General features: G+C 41.8%; 1 protein-coding gene across 3 annotated transcripts in view; it reads right to left on the bottom strand.

The window, feature by feature from the left end:
- Window positions 1-19,519, bottom strand: part of NBR1 (NBR1 autophagy cargo receptor) — a 222,139-nt gene that overhangs the window by 186,741 nt on the left and 15,879 nt on the right. For all 3 annotated transcript variants that reach the window (XM_073608374.1, XM_073608375.1, XM_073608376.1), the window contains 2 exons: window positions 4,149-4,211; window positions 1,736-1,754 (listed from right to left, as the gene is read on the bottom strand). In XM_073608374.1, coding sequence (XP_073464475.1) covers window positions 1,736-1,754; window positions 4,149-4,211 — 82 coding nt within the window. The remainder of the gene's footprint in view (window positions 1-1,735; window positions 1,755-4,148; window positions 4,212-19,519) is intronic.

The raw sequence follows: 19,519 nt of genomic DNA, 5'->3' as shown, positions 1-19,519 counted from the left end.
GGGTCTGGGAGGACATTAGTTATGAAAAAAGGTTGCGAGCACTGAACTTATTCTCTCTGGAGAAGAGACGCTTGAGAGGGGATAGGATTTCAACTTCCAAATACCATACTGGTGACCCCACAATAGGGATAAAACTTTTTTGCTGAAGGGAGTTTAACAAGACACGTGGCCACTCATTAAAATTAAAAGAAAAAAGGTTTAACTTTAAACTAAGTAGGGGGTTCTTTACTGTAAGAGCAGCAAGGATGTGGAACTCCCTTCCACAGGCGGTGGTCTCAGCGGGGAGCATCGATAGTTTCAAAAAACTATTAAGCACCTGAACGACCACAACATACAGGGATATACAATGTAATACTGACATATAATCACACACATAGGTTAGACTTGATGGACTTGTGTCTTTTTTCAACCTCACCTACTATGTAACACGGAATAACGAAGCAAAAACTACAGGGCAAGTCATCATAGGACTAGAACTATGACTCTTATGTTCTGTTTACTCGAATTGAAAAAACACATAAGTCCACCTAGTTCCAGCAATAAAACAACCTATAACCTAGAACACCACATAGAAAACCTCCATATACACAATTCTAAAACCACAGTTGATCCAGATGAAAGTAAAAACAACTCCAAAAAAGCATGATCCAATTTGCTCGAGTGGGTGAAAAAATTTTCCCTGGTGTTGTTACTACCTATAAATGTTTTTTTTTTTTAAATAACAAATGCTTGATGGAAGATATACATTTTTCTATTGGTGGGCTTGTGTCAATTTTTGTATGTTATTGTATGTATGTATTTTTTCAATAAATATTACTGTATCGATGATATATATGTTGGTGCATTTTTCACTGAGCTTAAGGTGGTATGGTGGTTATTATTATTATTATTATAATATTATGGTCTGCACACCTAGTGGAGGTAAGCACTTTGAGTCAACTTTACATAAAGACCTCGCAAAAAGTGCCAATTTATTTTCAGGCACAGAAACATGGGCTTATATCCTTGGTGTACGATCACACCCAAAATCTCATCATAAAGGTTCAAACCACAACTCTTTGGTTACACTGCTTACACTCCAGCCTCCACCAAGAATGGTAAGTTACAAGTCCTGAATAGGAATGAAGCTGGAAATACACATATGGATTTTTTTAGAATTTTTTTTTTTAACAGACTCCAATATCCATGCTACACGGTGTGAACAGATAAATCTCAAGCTGTGGCTTGACAGGTGTCCCTGCCAGCCAGCAACATATCTGAATATTAATGCAGGCACTGTTTGGTTGACAATTTTCCACCTGAATGCAAGGCATGAGGGGGAGGACAGGTCCAGCCACCGAGCAAGTTTTGGCCAGTTCATTAGTAGCCAGCCAAAATTCCCTCCCAGTATGGCACAGTAATACAAATGCCACCGCATTCCTTAAATACCCAACACATATTGATTACACAGGTTCTGAGGTGAATATGATGCATATAGAGCACTAAGTGGGTTTAATTAGCACTTTAATCAGCCACAGAACCTGTGTAATTAATATGCGTTCGGTTTTAAAGGGGTGAAGTGGCAACTTTACCACAGACACCTATACTGCAGACTCCATCTCAAATTACCTAGAGATTAGCACTGCAGATACTACAAAGCCCATCAGTAAATCTCTTTAAGCAACATATGTTCTTAATAGGAATGAGAAGATTTGAATGGACAGGCAGATTGTAATAAGGCAACAAAAGCACTCACCTTGACTGTTCACAGACACCTGAAATAAAAAGAATGATACAGCTGTGTTAAAAATAAATGTGTTTAAAAAAAAAAAAACAAAAAAAAGAAAAACACACAGTTTTGTCCGTTTTCACAGGAGTGAATATCTTGTTAGATTTTATAGTACTTTTGGTTTTTTGTCTATGCCAGAATTGTATGCTTATGTACACTATACCATAACTAAACAATACCATTATTCTCCCCAAATATCAACACACACACACACAAGGATCCTGCAGTCCTTGTATAGAACAGAGGGCAAGTTACACTTAAAATATCGGAACCCTTTGAGCTTTGAGAAGCACTCTAGCTAATAATGACATGTGATAAGTGGCATTAATCCCTGAAGAAAAAATTATTATTGATTATTATGGTAATATTATTATATTTTGAAATGCGTCGAACATAATCCCCACCTACTGAATTAACGTTTACAAGCGTTTTATGGCGGAACAGCAAGTAGCTGGGGAATACCACTTCAACTTTTGCTACACACTATGAATTTATTCAAGGTTATGTAATATTCTGGCATTGTGCAATCATTGTTGAATGTATTTTTTACATATTACACTTTTGTGACGTTTAATAAACAATTTTTATATTATTTTTGAACTAAATTGCCTTTAAAATCCCAATAACGAGGTTAATACTGTCACTAATATGTCAAGGGATGATGGCAATAACACATATAGTCACATGAGTCTTTTCATCTCATCGGGTTGAGAATCACTAACCTAGACAATTCCAGGGGCTGGCAAGAGAAGGTGGCTACTCTTCAACATACAGTGGGACCATGGAGAGCAAATGTAACCACCCTCTAGCAGAAAGTCAGATCACTGTAGCAAAAAAGGAATTTGGAGAGGACCAAGAGCAAAAAAAGGGACTTTCTGATTTAAAGAGATTGTAAGGGCTCATTTACACTTGCTTTGGTTTCAACACACATTAAAGTGCCTATCGCTTCAAGATGCTTTTACAATGTGTTTTTTGATGCTTCGGTGGTGCTTCGATGAAGCTTTGGTGGTGCTTCTGTGATGCTCTTTTGAAGCTTTGTTGAAGCTTGACAGATGCCCTGTGTGTGTAGATATCGAATACCTGCAATGTTTCCAAAGGGAAGCTAAAGCTAAATTATAGCCTCTCAAAAGCCGCAAGTGCTTCAAGCGAGATTTGTCATAGAGTTCTGTGGCGGCTTTGAAGAGCTTTGAAGCACCACTGAAGTGACATGGGGTAACATTTTTGAAGTGAACCTGAAGCAAAGCAAATGCAAGGTGTAAACAGGACTGTAAACTGACCATTTTATTTAGTGACAGGAGCTTTGACTGGCATTCAGAGAGCTTTAACAAAGCCTGTCCAAAGCCATATTTTGAGGCAAGTGTAAACTAGCCCTTAAGCTTTGTTATTTTTCTTATACTTGCCTCCTCTGTGCAAGGGTTTAGCACAGAGTGGCCCCAATCCTCCTTTTCTGGGGTCCCCCCCCGTGGCGCTCCTGGATCTTCCTCCTCTCGAGTGCTCCCACGGAGAGCCGGTTTCCATGGGGGCACTTGTGTGAGCACGCTCCTGAGTCCTGCTGCTGCGTCCATTGACAAAGACAGCAGGACCCGGCCCTGCACCCGTGTCACTGGATTTGATTGATAGTGCTCCCGCTGCTTTCAATCTATCCAATGAGGACTCGAGCTGGTGTGCTTGTCCCCATCACTAGAACAATCGGGCTCAGGTAAGAAAAGGGGGGGGGGGTGCTGCAGCACAAAAGGTTTTTCAGAGCTGCATTTGAGGAGGTCTGAGAGTTGCCAAATGCAGTAGTTTTGGGTGAAATATACAAATGCTTGGTGTGCTACTATGCATGCTACTGCCTAATCCAGAATGAAAAAAAAAAAAAAAAAAAAAAAAAAAAAAAAAAGGAGGAGAAAATAGATTGCTTTTATTAGAGCCTATGCCCAACAAAAGGCTGTGGTCACTTAAACCATCCAATCATGTCCTAGCAAAAATAATCTCCCCCGCCCAATTTTTGAACACAATTAAATTTGCTAAATATTGGGTAATCAGAGTAAATATAGCTTCACCTTATAGCTAAGTGAGAAATACTTTTTGAAAAGCTTGCACTTTGCTAGACCTCAATGTGCATATCAGAGCAAAGTAAATTCACACACACGTTCTGTTGTGGTCACTAACTTACTATTCTCTATATTAACGTACGGAAATAATTTTGTATCATTCTAAAACATAAAAATTGGACGTTGTTTTAAATACTGTACTGCTGTAATCTGGCTGGAAACACATCAATATACTAGTAGATTTCAAACTTTGGGGACATTTTGGGGGGTGCACAGGAGGTGAACAGTTCATGCTTATACTGACAGGCAAGTAACCAACACTGAAATAAAATAACCCATCTTACCTCTTCATTTTCTTCATCTATATATTTTATCTGTATGTCACTTAAATCAAACGACACAAGCACCTACAAAGGCAAAACCAAAATGAGTAAAAAGGTTTCAATCTTATTTAATTTATGCTGTTAAAGTACAAAAGTACAAGGTAAGTACTCCTCCCCCTACATACATATATTATATATATATATATATATATATATATATATATATATATATATATATATATATATATATATATATATATATATATATATATATATATATATATATATATATATATATATATATATATATATATATAAAATCATAACGACATTTTTACAAAATCTTAGCGTATACACCTTTTTTTCTTAAACCTTCTTTGGAGCCATCACGTGATTGTATAGCTCCAACTCCTCCACGTCAATGAGCGGCTGCTGGAGGATGAAATGGAATAGTACTCTCCCCCACTGAAAAGAGGGGAGCAGCCAGTGGATGACATCAAGGCCCTGTGCAATTCAGTTCCACTGTCGAGCCATGCCTAGACAGGGGATCAGAAGCTGTGACCACGTGACTGCTCTGAAGAAAAAAAAAAAAAAACAAACAACACTGATTTCTTACAAACTGTATATGAGCAGAAGGGAGGCATCATTTAGGTTCCATTCATACATGTCCGGCGTGCATTTCCTCTCCATTTTCACTGCAAATTTCCAAAGCAGCTGTTTAGCGGTTCAGCTGTGAATTCAGATACGGTTCAGATGCAAATTTTTAGAGCCGGCGGCCATTGTCATCTTTAACAATAGCTTGTTGTTAAGGAGCGGCCGGGAATCCACATTCTTAAAGTGGATGTAAACCCTTTCCTATACCCAGTGAAGTGAACAGCCTAAGATGATACACAGAGATGAAACAAATCTCCCTACATAAGTTTTACTTTTATATCTGCTATCTTCAGCTTTCTATACTCTTTAGAAAATGCACATCATGTTAGAAATCTTTCTTCCTGTTTCAGCAGTGGGAGGGGAGTTGGGCATACACTGTGTGAGAGCTGATTGGAGGAAAGGGACACACCCCGGTCCACATAGGCCAGCTCTCTGCTTATCTCTAAGCACCCTCCCCAACACAAATTTCCAGCTGCTTTTATCCCCTGTGTTGGAGTGTCATGCTGATAACAGAGGAACGGAGCAGCAGAAAGACGCGGGATATAGAGCTTTGGCGAGAGATAAGTAAACACTACAGATATATGTGCCCAGGTCAGATTTCATGAATGGGGTTTACAACCAACAATGGATGACTCATCAGCTGTCAGCGGGGTCCCCCACCCTTTCCTGGCCTGCCAGGCTGCATGCTCAGATACGGGTCTGGTACTGATTTTGGGGGGACCCCATGCCATTTTTTTCCTTTTAACCTTGGCATGGAGTTCCCCTTAAAATCTGCACCAGACCTGAAAGGGCCTGGTTTGGAATTTTTTTTTTCTCATTGAATTCATGTTCAAGACAGAGATAGGTCAGAAATTTTTTTAATTTGCACTGCCGCTGCACCACATACATGTGAACCGGCTCCATAGAAAAGGCTGCCGGTTCACATGTCACGCAAATCGGATGCAGTTCAAGACCCATCCAATTCACATATTTTGACAAAAAAAAGAATGATATTTTCTACTTTTTGTTATAAGAAAAATCCAATAAATTCAATTTTAGTCATACATTTAGGCCAAAATGTATTCAGCCACAGGTCTTTGGTAAAAAAAAAATGCTAATAAGCCTATATTTATTGGTCTGCGCAAAAGTTATAGCATCTACAAACTAGGGTAGATTTTCTGGAATTTATGCAGCTTTTAGTTTATGACTGCCTATCTCATTTCTTGAGGTGCTAAAATGGCAGGGCAGTACAAAAATCCCCCAAATGACCCCATTTTGGAAAGTAGACACCCCAAGGAAATTGTTGAGAGGCATGTTGAGCCCATTGAATATTTAATTTTTTGTCCCAAGTGATTGAATAATGACTACAACAAAAAAAAAAATTTTTATTTTTTTTTTTTTTACAAAAAGTTGTCACTAAATAATATATTGCTCACACATTCCATGGCTATATGTGGAATTACATCCCAAAATAAATTTTGCTGCTTCTCCTGAGTACGGGGATACCACACGTGTGGAACTTTTTGGGAGCCTAGCCGCGTACGGGGCCCCGAAAAACAATCGCCGCCTTCAGGATTTCTAAGGGCGTAAATTTTTTATTTCACTCCTCACTACCTATCACAGTTTTGAAGGCCATAAAATTCCTGGACAGTTCAACCCCCCCCCCCCCAAATGACCCCATTTTGGATTGGAAAGTAGACACCCCAAGCTATTTGATGAGAGGCATGGTGAGTATTTTGAAGCTCTCATTTGTTTTTTTAAAATGAAAAAAAATTAAAGAAAAATTTTTTTTTTTTATTTTTTTTCAATTTTCAAAACTTTGTGACAAAAAGCGAGATCTGCAAAAAATAATCACCATACCTCTCAGCAAATAGCTTGGTATGTCTATTTTCCAAAATATGGTCATTTGGGGGGGGGGGGTTTCTGCCATCTGGGCATTCCATGGCCTCCGAAACTTATAGGCAGTGAGGAGTAAAATAAAAAATTTACACACACTTAGAAAGCCTGAAGGCGGTGTTTGGTTTTCGGGGTCCCGTACGCAGCTAGACTCCCAAAAAGTCCCACACATGTGGTATCCCCGTACTCAGGAGAAGCAACAGAATGTATTTTGGGGTGTAATTTCACATATTCCCATGGCATGTTTGAGCAATATATCATTTAGGTGTCCGTTTATGAAGCAGTGATCAGCAGTGATCCCGAGGATCACCGCTGATCACAGTCCATAAACAATTTATGAAACAGTGATAATCGGGGGAGAACATGTTTGAACTTGTTCTCCCGCCGATTATCTCTACACACAGAGAATCCTCATTGAATGACAGTAACGGCCAGTTTATGAAGCGGTGATCTCACCGCTTCACTGGCGATCTGAGTCAGAATTCACACTCCCAGGTTCACCAGCTCAGAGGTGGTGAATAGGGGAGTGAAGAGGAAATCTGGGGGGGATCTGAGGGGGAAGGAGGAAGATTTTTAACTTCCTTATGCCTCGTTCAGACCCCCCAACACTGTAAGCATGTCCCCCTGTCATATTTATGTGTATATGGGGGGGGTTGAACTGTCCTGGCATTTTATGCACAACATTTAGAAGCTTATGTCACACATCACCCACTCTTCTAACCACTTGAAGACAAAGCCCTTTCTGACACTTTTTGTTTACATGAAAAAATATTTTTTTTTGCAAGAAAATTACTTTGAACCCCCAAACATTATATATTTTTTAAAGCAAAGGCCCTACAGATTAAAATGGTGGGTGTTTCATTTTTTTTTCCACACAGATTTTTCAAACGCATTTTTTTTTGGAAAAAACACACTTTTTAATTTTAATGCACTAATACACACTATATTTCCCAAATGTTTGATGGAAATAAAAAAGATGATCTTAGGCCGAGTACATGGATACCAAACACGACATGCTTTAAAATTGCGCACAAACACGCAGCGGCGTCAAACTACATACATTTTTAAAAGCCTTTACAGGTTACCACTTTAGATTTACAGAGGAGGTCTACTGCTAAAATTACTGCCCTTGATCTGACCTTCGCAGTGATACCTCACATGTATGGTGCAATTGCTGTTTACATATGACGCCAGACCAACGCTTGCGTTCGTGCAAGAGCAGCGGGGGACAGGGGTGCTTTTTTTTTTTTTTTTTTTTTTTTAAATTATTTATTTTGCTTTTTTATTTTATTTTTAAATGGTTCCTTTCATTTTTTTATCATTTTTATTGTTATCTCAGGGAATGTAAATATCCCCTATGATAACAATAGGTAGTGACAGGTACTCTTTTTTGAAAAAATTGGGGTCTATTAGACACTAGATTTCTCCTCTGCCCTGAAAGCATCTGACCATACCAAGATCGGTGTGATAAAATGCTTTCCCAATTTCCCAATAACTCTGTTTATATCTAGCGAAATCTAAGTCATGAAATGCTCGTAGCTTCTGGTTTCTTAGGCCATAGAGATGATTGGAGCCATTCTGGTCTCTGACTAGCTCTATGGTCAGCTGGTGGAACCACCAGCTGCATTCTTAGGTTCCTTGTTGGGACAGGAGAGTCAGAGAAAACCATGTAAGACGGTGGTGGTGGTGGGGGGGGGGGGGGGTGGCGACATTAGCTAATTAGCCGCTAGCATAAAAGCCGACTGCTGGCTGAAAAGAATGATGCCAAGATGATACCTAAACCCGCAGGCATCATTCTGGTATAACCACTCAAAGTCCAGCAACATACCAGTACCTGCTGGTCCGTGTTGGGCATATATTGTAATCTGTTTTTTCACGCAGCCTGTGGGCTGAACGAAAAAAAAAAAAAAAAGAAGATTGATCTGTGGGTATGCCCACCATGAGAATACCTCCCTTCATCTACCCACTTCTAATGATGGGCATACATGCGCCATTTTGTTTTTAACTGTGGTGGTGAAATCACCTCCTACAGCGCTGGAGTCACAGCTATGTATCGAGGGAGCAAACGCTGTTTCTGTCAAGATTAGAGATATGAAGGCCCGGAAAAAAAAAAAAATTCCGTTTTCTTCCTGAAGGTTTTTTTGTTTTTTTCCAAAAAAAAAAAAAAAAAATTGTGGGATATTTTATTTTAACATGATGAATAAAATATTTTAAGACAGGGTGTTCACCTTAAGTTTTTAGAAGTTCCTAATTGTGATGACGGACAAAAAAGAGTAGCTGCAGAAGCAGAGACAGATACTGACAATTTCAGCTCAGAAAATGATTCCCACTCTCTTCTTAACACTTCCCCCATCTTCAATTCTTTTTATGAGAATGGGGTTTTTATTTTTATTTAATACCATGGAGAGGAAATATGAAAAATTGTTACTTTTGGTTTTGAAAATTGTTTTGTAGAGGCTTTTCGGCTGTTCCACATAAACTAGTAAGCAGTTCAGGAGAATGTTGCTCCCTTTGTTACAAATAAATATTATAATATATAATATGCTAGTTGTGATAATTTTATGCCAAGTCAAATTGTCCATAGTCATATTTTATGTTCCTAAAGTAACAGTATGACTTCAATCTTAAAAAGACAAAAAAGTGCTAATGTAGCATTTTTTTCAATTTTTCCGAAAATTTCCGTTTTTTCCCCCCAAAAAAATGTTTTTTTTTCCGAGCTTCAAAATTTCCGGAAATTTTACATCTCTAGTCAAGATAAATAAATCCGCGCTGCAGCTGAATGACGTACCTGCTAAGCAAATGATGGTTAACAATAAAACAAAGTAACATTACAGTATAACATACCATACCTACAAAGCAAAATACAAAAAAAAAAAAAAAAAAAATTTAAAAAAAAGATATATATAGATATATATATATATATATATATATATATATATATAAAAGTTAGGAGCAAATCGCTCCTCCACGCTTCGGCATATATGCTCTTTTTTTAACTGTGGTGGTGAAATCACCTCCTACAGCTCTGGAGTCACGGCTTTATGTAACGTGGGAGCAAACGCTGTTGCTGTCAAGATAAATAAATCCGCGCTGCAGCTGAATGGCGTACCTGAAAACAAAAAAATGGTTAGAGACTATTTTTGTATATATATATATATATAATTTTTTTACACTTTAATTTGTAACTGTAAAAGTAACGGTTCGGGTCTCTCAAAATGCGATGGTATCTTCGGAGACCCTGTGAAAGGGTGTCCTAGTCTGTGCAGTGCTGTACCCTACCCACTAGTGTATGGTAGCGTTCAAAACATTCACCAATGCAAAGACCAGGATTGACAGGACAGGAGGGCCAATAATAGCAGGTGTCACGCCTATATCCACGCTTTCAACAGACACAACATTTTCTTTGGGGGGCTCGTTGGGTAGGGGTACTCCGGAGGACATATGGAAAATAGCTCTCATGCAGCCGGCTTACTGCATTTGGATTGGGAAGGTGAGGTGGAGCACCGTCTGGAAACAGAAGGGCTCTGACGATTTCTTCCTGGAATTTAAGGAAGGATCCAGTCTGTCCTGAAGCTCTGTATAGCACATGAGCGTTCAGCAAAGCCAATTGAAATAAGTATACAGACACTTTTTTTGTACCAGCGTCTGGCCTTACAGGCAATTATGTACGGCGCCAACAACTGGTTGTTGAGCTCCACCCCTCCCAATTTTGGACACAAAGGGGTTTCTCCATAACACCCGTTGCCGTAGGAATTTGGACCATCGTATCTGCGTGAAGGGAGGACAGAACGAAAACATTCTTATTATCCCTCCACTTCACAGCGAGCAAATTATTACACTTGAAGCAGGCTCTCTTCCCCAGCCTAAGAGGGGAATCTACAAGTCGCTGAGGTAAGCCCCGGCGATTAGGTCGCACAGTGCCACATGCGCCAATCTGATGATCAAACAAGTGACTAAAAAGTGGCACGCTCGTGTAATAATTGTCCACATATAAAATGGTACCCCTTTCCAAATAAGGGTGACACCAAGTCCCACACAATCTTGCCAGCGCTCCCTATGTAATCTGGGAAGTTCTCTGGCTCTATGTGACTATCTCTTCCCTCGTAAACCATAAAACTAGATGTATAGCCTGTGGCCCTGTCACAGAGCTTATACATCTTGACCCCGTATCTGGCACGCTTGCTGGGAAGATACTGTTTGAAAGACAAGCGGCCAGAAAATTTAATCAGGGATTTATCAACGCAGACAACTTGATGGGGAGTAAAAACAAGGCTGCAAAGCATTCATTGAAGTGGTTTACGAGGAGCCGAATTTTGTAGAGCCGATCGTATCTAGGGTCTCCACAAGGACGACAGAGTTCATTGTTGTTGAAGTGCATGAACAGCAAAATCTGCTCGAGGTAGAGAACAGGGGCATATGGTAAATTGGGTCAGTGGACCAATATGACCGCAATGTACTCATTTCATTTTAACTATGCCCATGTCGAGGGATAGGCCCAGAAAGGTCTTAAATTCGGAAACCGTAATTGGTTTCCAATGTCTGGCAAGGGAGGACTGGGGATTAGCGGCAATGAATTGACCAGCATACAAATTACTTTGGTCCACAACATCTACAGAGATCTTCCTTGAAAAACAGCGAATAAAAATCAAGTGACGTAAAATCAACTGTTTCCACTTGAATTCCGGGTTGGCCAGTGAATGGGGGAAGTACGGGTTCTGTAGAAGTGGTGGGCTTCCAATCAGGATTGGCAAATTCTGCAGGAAGGACACCATGGGCAAGACGGGCCTGTCTTTGTCTTCTTGGTGGCAGCGGGACACTACTTGTGCTTGCCACCTTGCCAGCTTGAACTGCACTTATGGGACTCACCACGTCACCAAGTGTTACTGCAGTGCTGGATGAACGATCAGGGTGTACTAGGCCACTGGGGCTTACCAGTTCACCAGAAGGATGAGCGGCACTAGTACTTCTCTGCTCCATACGAGAGCCCTGCAGTTCTTGCACCTCAACAACAGCAGAAGAACGGGGTCTGGTACGCCTGACCTTGGCAGGGACCACAACTCCGTCGTCAGAGCTATCTGTCATGGAGCCGCTGCTGTCTACAAGTTCGTATTCTGAGCCTGAATCTGACAGATGAGTGACTTACTCTTCACTATCTGTCATGCTCAGAAATGTGTAGGTCTCTTCACTACTGTACCTTCGATTTGCCATTTTGGGCTCTAAATTTACTGGTACAGTAGTGAGACTCACAGGTAAAAAAGCTCCTAGGCTGTCAGCAACTGTATCCAACTCTACCAAAAAAACTTAGCGATCGCAGGGATCAGGCCTGACTCTGGGAACGCTGCAGTTATGTGTTTAGCGTTTTGTAAGTGACAGTGATCGATCGATACTGCACTTGGGTGGGCTGGGCGGAGGGGCAAAATGCAGGTGCGAGCAGGTATCTGGGCTGATCCCGCTAACACTGCGTTTTTGGGAACCCTAAACTGCTGGGGACATGAATATAGTTCTGATCAGATATTGATCCGTTCAGACACTATACCACTAAGGGAGGTGTATGCTGCGTGCGTGGGTGTTAGCGCTACTAGCACTAATCTGACGCTGCCTGGGGCGACGCAGACCCTAACTGACCCTAAAACCTAACTGATATCACCCGCTGGGCGATCAGGGGGTTAAACCTTTATTGGGTAATAAACGGTGGGTATAAAAAACAAACTAACTAACCAGCGTCACCCGTAACACTTCAGAAAAATGATTGATTAGTGACACTGGCGACAGGGGGCGATAGGGTTAACTGGGGGGCGATCAAGGGGTTAAACCTTTATTAGGGGGGGTTAGGGGGGTACCCTAGACCTAAAGGGGCCTACCACTAATTGCCCTAACACTTATAACAGTCACAAAATGACACCAATGCAGTGATCAGTAAAATAATGAAAACTGCTATTGGTGTCACTGTGACAGAGGGTGACTGGGGGTGCAGGGGGGGTATGATCGGCGGGTGATTTGTGTGCCTACGTGTACTGGTGTTAGTGTGCTGTTGGTGTAACTCACTGTGATGTCTTCTCTCCACGGCTCCGGAATGAAAAGGCTGCACGAGGAGAGATGACATCACTTCCTCTGCTTCCGTTTACAGTTTCAGAAGCAGAGGAAGCTTCTCACTCGTCAGGAGCGATCGCGAGGGGTGGCCATGAATCGGTGGCCTCCCTCTCAGCATGGATCACTCCTGGAACGAAGCCGACTGCCGCAGGCACCAGGCCCCCCGCCTGCTGGGAGGCAGGGACGTACAGGTACGCCCATATGCCTGCAGGTGCCATTCTGTCAACCTATATCGTCGTGCGGCAGTCAGCAAGTGGTTAAACCCACCACCATAGTCATCAGGATTGATCATGTTGGCTGGGAGAACCGCCAGTAACAGAGCCTATTACTGAAGGAAAATAAAAAGGTTTAAAGGAAACTTGTCACAAGAGACAGCCACTGCTAATCCGTCAGAAAATGCTAGATCCCTGGTTGTTGTTCTGATGCGTCTGAATCACTGACCTGAAACAAGCATGCAAATTACTCAGACAGGGACTAAGATAATACTGATGACAGGTCAGAGCATTTTCATAAGACGGTCATATAAGGGTAACTGTACATTGAATCTGACCTGGTTTAAAATATTTCTAAAGTCAGAAGGGCAGGGCAGGCATGCAAGTACCTGATTTAGTCTTCAGACATCCCTGTGGAATCCTAGACCCAGGTGCTACATGAGCCTGTTGGCATATCCTACAGGAACAATAAACACCTCTGCCAAGGGATACTTCTGCTCAGAAGTTTTATTTAAAGCGGGGTTCCACCCAAATTTTGAACAATATCTGTATGTATTCTCTTCCTTGCCTAGATGCTGACATGCCGTTTAAAAAAATTTAAATCGCCGTAATTACCTTTTATTTTTCTATTCTTCTTTGCACTCCCTGGTTCTCCTCCCGTGGGAGTAGGCGTGTTTCTAGCCTCTCCCAGACTCCGCACAGAATCCTGGGAGCTAGTCTCAGGCTTCCCGGGATGCCACTGAGCATGTGCAGGAACGAGCAGTGAATGCTGGGAGCACAGCATTCACCACATCCAGGAAATAAATGCTTGTGGGCTTCAAATGCCCACAATGAAGATGGAAACCGCCTGCAGTGAATAATATAAGTTATTCTTTCCGACGAAATCTGACACAGGCGGACATATTACACACAATATGTAAGTATGTAATGCTGAGAAGAAAAGTTTGTGAATGAACTCAAAAAAAAAAAAACACGATAGATAGGTGGACCCCCGCTTTAAAGAGAAATGGAAACTGGATGCCAAAATAGCCTCTAATGTGGTTTGTGCAAACATGTTTAACGATAGAGTCCCTGATTAGAAGTGCTAAATGCAATCAGACTGGTGATGTGTAATTTTCTACTACTACTTGAACACAAGTGCTATATTCTACACACAGCCCAAGCATTCTGTTGAAGTCGATATTAAACCACGTCCAACCTGTCCATTTTTTTAGGTCTGTTCTGGGGGTTTTTGCTTCACTTCCTGTCCAAGAGCAAGAAGAAAAACGAGATCTCTACAAAGCGAGGGGATAACCCCCCTTAAAGCAGAACTTAACCCTTCTATCATTCACATCCAAAGACGGTGCCTATCATAGCCTCTATTAGCTGCCATGGTGCTGCATATATATATATATATATGATCAGTAATGACACCAGCCATTGAGGACTTGCAAGTTCAGTTGAGAGCAGACATAAGCACATTTATCTCTAAAGATATGCTTTGAATTAAATCAGAAGGAGGTAAAAAAATAAAAAAAGTGTGAGAAAGGCAGCTGAGCACAGACTGGAAGGGGGTGGAGTTACACGTAATATCCACCTGTGCACCTGCATGTGTATATACTATAACTCAGCTCAAAGTATATCTCTGTGTAAGGGTTCGCTGCACAGTGCATACACGCGTTCATCTTTTTCATCTCCACTGTGGTGCCAAGCAGGCCATTTAAAGAGCAACTTCACTCCCCACTTTAAACACTTGTCCGCTGGTATGTCGACTAAAGAAAAAAAAAAAAAGTAAAATGGAAAAAAAAAAAAAAAAAAAAAAAAAAAAAACACCTCATCCGCCCACAAATCCAGTGATATCTAGTGTAAACTGCTGTTACTCCTTAGCACTCTAGGTCCTATGCCACGATCTGGAATCATCAGGAGGCTGGCCAGCCCCCTTATGACATGCCATGGCACATGCATAGTGTGGCAGAGTTTGGCCCAAATCTTAATGGGATCTGTGATGTTGGTATCACGGAAGGCTTTAAGAGTGAGTGTGTGTGTGTGTGTGTGTGTGTTGTCATTTTCACCTAGACAAGATAGCAGGAAGAGTAGGTCATGGTCCAGCAGAAAAGCCACACCCCTTCAAACATATTTTAATATCCAACTCGATAATAGGGGGAAATGATGGCAAGCTAAAGAAGAGGCTGAAGGTCAGTCTTACGGCCTAGCTCTCCCCAGCTACCTTGTTGAGTGGTCTTCAGCTGTTACTTTGCCTGACTTGACATGGTGAAGCATTGTGTTGATTTAGCTTATATTGCTGTCCCGCTTTTGGATTTCAACTCGGATTATCACCTGCACCTTCTTTTACTGACCCTGGCCAGTTAGCCTGACCTGCTCCTGTTGGCCTATCCACTAGATCAGGGGTTTCCAAACTATGGCCCTCCAGTTGTTCAGAAACTACTATAATTCATATCATGCCTAGTCATGTATGTGAATGTCAGAGTTTTACAATGCCTCATGGGATGTGTAGTTCCACAACAGCTGGAGGGCCGTAGTTTGGAGATCCCTGCACTAGACCATGGGTGCTCAACCTGTGGCCCTCTAGCTGTTTCTGAACTACAAGTCCCATAAGGCATTGCAAGGCTGATAGATATAAGCATGACTCCCAGAGGCATGATGGGACTTGTAATTCCGCAACAACTGAAGGGCCACAGGTTGAGCACCCATGTACTAGACCTCGTCACATTTTGGCTTGTCCCTTGATATCGCACCTCTCTGCTGGCTACTTAGACAAAGTAGAGGCTCCCATCATCTCATATAGAGTATGGTGGTCCCATCCCTTTTGGTAGAAATAGAAATGGAAATGATTGCCCCCTTTGTTGGGACTTTAAATGGACCACCAACTCAAAAATAATGTGTAAAAAAATAATAATTAATATAATAGATTAAAATACAAAAGATAACATATATGATAAGGATGCACTACATGTGCTACATAAAACAAATCAACCATAATATGTAAAATAGCATACAAAATGAATGCCCAAATGCCCTAAAGTCCCAACAAAGGGGGCAATCATTTCTATCTCTGCTGGCTACTGTTCCAGTGACCTCCTGCTGATGTCTGCCTGCCTATATGACATTTCTCCATATCTACATCAACCCTGCAGTTTAGACTTCACTACAGCTGCCAGTACTTGTGGCCCTTCATTACCCCTGCGTCACCTGTCACCATTATCAGACTCACTAGGGCTGGAAAAGCAAGAGAGCCAACTGCACCGCATCCACCCACCAGGCTCACAATAACCATTATACATTCCTTTTAAAGTGTATCTAAAGCAAAAAAGAAAATGTTTTTGGTTTTGTAGAGAATGAGAAAGGAGTAGAACCCCGGTAATATTTTATTGCCGTGTCCCCTCTGGGGAGATTCACCTTCTAAATTTGCCCTGGTAACCATTATCACCAAGACAAAAAAGCTGAGAATTCCACAGTTTTACAGCGACTCACCAGAACAAGAGATGATGATGAGGATTCTTCACATGGGGAGACCGTTGCCTGTAACAACTGTGTATGTAGGGACCATCCCCTTACTTTGTAGTGGTTTCCTCTGACTTCATGTTGCATCTCCAGGACAGGAATCGAAGGGTAATCTCTCCAAAGAGATACATAAAGCAAAAAAATAATACCTTCCCTCCTCTATCTTATAAAATGGTGTGAGCGAAGACTGATTAAATGTATCCCTTATTAGATCTATCAAAAGCTCCAGGAGCCAAATGGGAAGGAAGTGATGCAATGCCTCCTCACCATCTGTTTTAACCCCTTTTTTTGCTGACAAATGTGTCCCCATTTACTTGAATAAGTAGTGTTGAATCGGTACACGTTGGGACAACTTTGTGACGGGCACAAAGTGAAGCATCGTGGCCGCGGCATGTAAAAATCCCCATCTGCTGCCTATTGGAGCTTAAAGGGGGGCGATTGGTGGGTGGCAATTGGTGGGTGGCAAAAACACAGCTCAACCGCACATTTCTGCCATCTCCCAACTGCAAGTTTAAAGGAAGCCTTACTTTTTCAACAAGAGAAAGGAAGGTTTTTGCACTTTTTTCCTTCTGGATTCTCTATAAAAACTTAAAGTAGAACTATAGGCAACAATTTGTTTTTCATTTTGGATAGAGTAAGGGAAATTTATAACTCGTTAGATTTTTTTTCCGCCATCTGCATCTGATTTCAGAAATTTTCCTTCACTTCCTGTCCCATAGCCAAACAGGAAGTGAGAGGAAATCCCTGTAAATGAAGGGAATTCCTTGGGGACCCCCAGGTCACCAGAACTAGTGTCCCCATTGGAAGATTTCCCCTATGTTACTTTTCTGAGGACAACCCAAAATGTAGGATTTTCTTTTACTTTCACTTTCAATGATAGTGGTAAAAAGGATAAATAGAGAGGGTGAAATCTCCCTAATGGGGCCACAGGCAGCAATAAAAACTGACCGGGGTTTTAATCCCTCTCCACTCAATCCAAAACGGAAAAAAAAAAAGTTTTGCCTTTAGTTATACATTTTAAAGTGATTGTAAAGTCTGATTTTGTTTTCTATAACATGTTATACTTATCTGTCCTGTACAGTGGATTTGCACAGAGCAGCCCAGATCCTCCTCTTCTCAGGTGCCTCTTTTGTGCTCCTGGCTCCTCGCTCCCATCGAGTGCCCCTACAACAAGCAGCTTGCTATGAGGGCACCCAAGCTGAGCTGCAGCGCAAGCCGAGATGCAGCTCCCGGTGTCCATTCAGACACGGCCCAGTCCCCGCCCCTCTCTCTCCCCTGATTGGCTGACTGATATTGGTTGACAGCAGTGGGAGCCAATGGCACCGCTGCTGTGTCTCAGCCAATCAGGAGGGAGAGTCTCGGACAGCCAAGACCCTCAAGGACATTGCTGGAGAAAGATCGGGCTCAGGTAAGTATTAGGGGCGGCTGCTGCACACAGGCTTTTTATCTTAAATGCATAGAATGCATTAAGATAAAAAAACCTTCTGACTTTACAACCCCTTTAAGACCCCTTTCACACTGGGGAGGTGCGAGTGTTATAGCAGCGCTTTTCAGCAGCTAGCAGGGCGCTTTTAACTCCTGCTAATGGCCGAGGAAAGGGTTAATACCGCCCATTTTGTGGCGCTTCAGCAGCGCTGCCCATTCATTTCAATGGGCAGGGGCGGTTGAGGAGCGCTGTATACGCCGCCCCAAAGATGCTGCTTGTAGGACTTTTTTTTCCTGTCCTGCAAGCGCACTGTCCCGGTGTGAAAGCACTCTGGCTTTCACACTGGGGTGGCTTGAGAGGCGCTTTTCAAGTGCTATTTTTAGTGCTAAAATGCCTGAAAAGCTCCCCAGTGTGAAAGGGCTCTAAGTGAAGATTCAGGGACAGTAAACCTGGTAAAATATTAAAGCATTTATCCTTTATCTACTCAAAGCTGTAGCATTAGTTATGGATGGATTTAAAGAGTAGCTCCATTTGCACATCATAGTAGAGACGTTTAGGATCTCCTTCACAAAATCAGAAGAGAAAAAAGAAAAAAAGAAAATCAGCGACTGCCATTTTGCTTAAATTTATGAAACATTTGTTAAATATTTTAGGCATAGGACCTTGTGTTACTTGACACAGTCACAAGGCAAAGAGGAGAGATAAAAAGGTAATGATCCACTTGTAAACGAATATACAAGTTGTCATATGATTTCTCTGTTCATGGCATTGTCATGCTGTACCTTGTACCTGGCTGTTATGAAACTAACATTACAACAACAAAGCAGGTGTGACTCATAGTTCCTGTTGCCAAGACATGGGTGAGTTTTCTTTGCAATTACAGAAGAATAAAGTCACAAGGCAAAGTCAGCCCTGCAGCACAAACCAGCCCTACATGTACCACAGATGTATCCAAAACAATGCCAGTTGGACTCTGTGACCTGAATAAAAAAAAAAAAAAAAACACATAAAACATGCCTGATAAATGCTTGTCCAAGGTTTTTTTTATTTGCAATTATGAATAGTTGCAAATAAAAAAACCTTGGACAAGCATTTATCAGGCATGTTTTATGTGGTTTTTTTTTCCTCATTATCTTGTGTTGCGGTATGAATTGTACAGTAATGTATTTAATTTAATGTAATTGTAATGTGTTTAAAGTGGGGTTCCACCCAAAAAAACAAAAATACCTGAAAAATTTTTTACCTTGCCTCTAAATGCCTGTTGCTAGGTGGTCCCTCGTAGTCTGCCTCTTCCTTTGCCTGGGCTGGTGACATCACTTCCCCCTCGGCACAGGAAGGGCTCCGCTCTGCTCCCTCCCTCCTGTCAATCATCTGGGACCCATTACAGGTCCCAGGTGACTGAGCGGCCAATCACGGCACTCGGCGCCACTCGCGCATGCGCAGTGGGTGCCAGGCTGTAAAGCCACAGCCCAGCGCCCACAGTTAAAATGCCTGCGCCGACGAGCGGAGGGGGGGGGGGACGAGCGGGGCTTCGATCCCCTGCATCGCTGGACCCAGGGACAGGTAAGTGTCCAATTAAAAGTCAGCAGCTGCAGTATTTGTAGCTGCTGACTTTTAATTTTTTTTTTTTAATG

The sequence above is a fragment of the Aquarana catesbeiana genome, linkage group LG12 (genome assembly GCF_042186555.1).
Source record: "Aquarana catesbeiana isolate 2022-GZ linkage group LG12, ASM4218655v1, whole genome shotgun sequence".
NCBI classification, from domain to species: Eukaryota; Metazoa; Chordata; class Amphibia; order Anura; family Ranidae; genus Aquarana; species Aquarana catesbeiana.
Note: the sequence above shows the minus strand (reverse complement) of the source record. Positions and strands in the feature narration are given on the sequence as shown.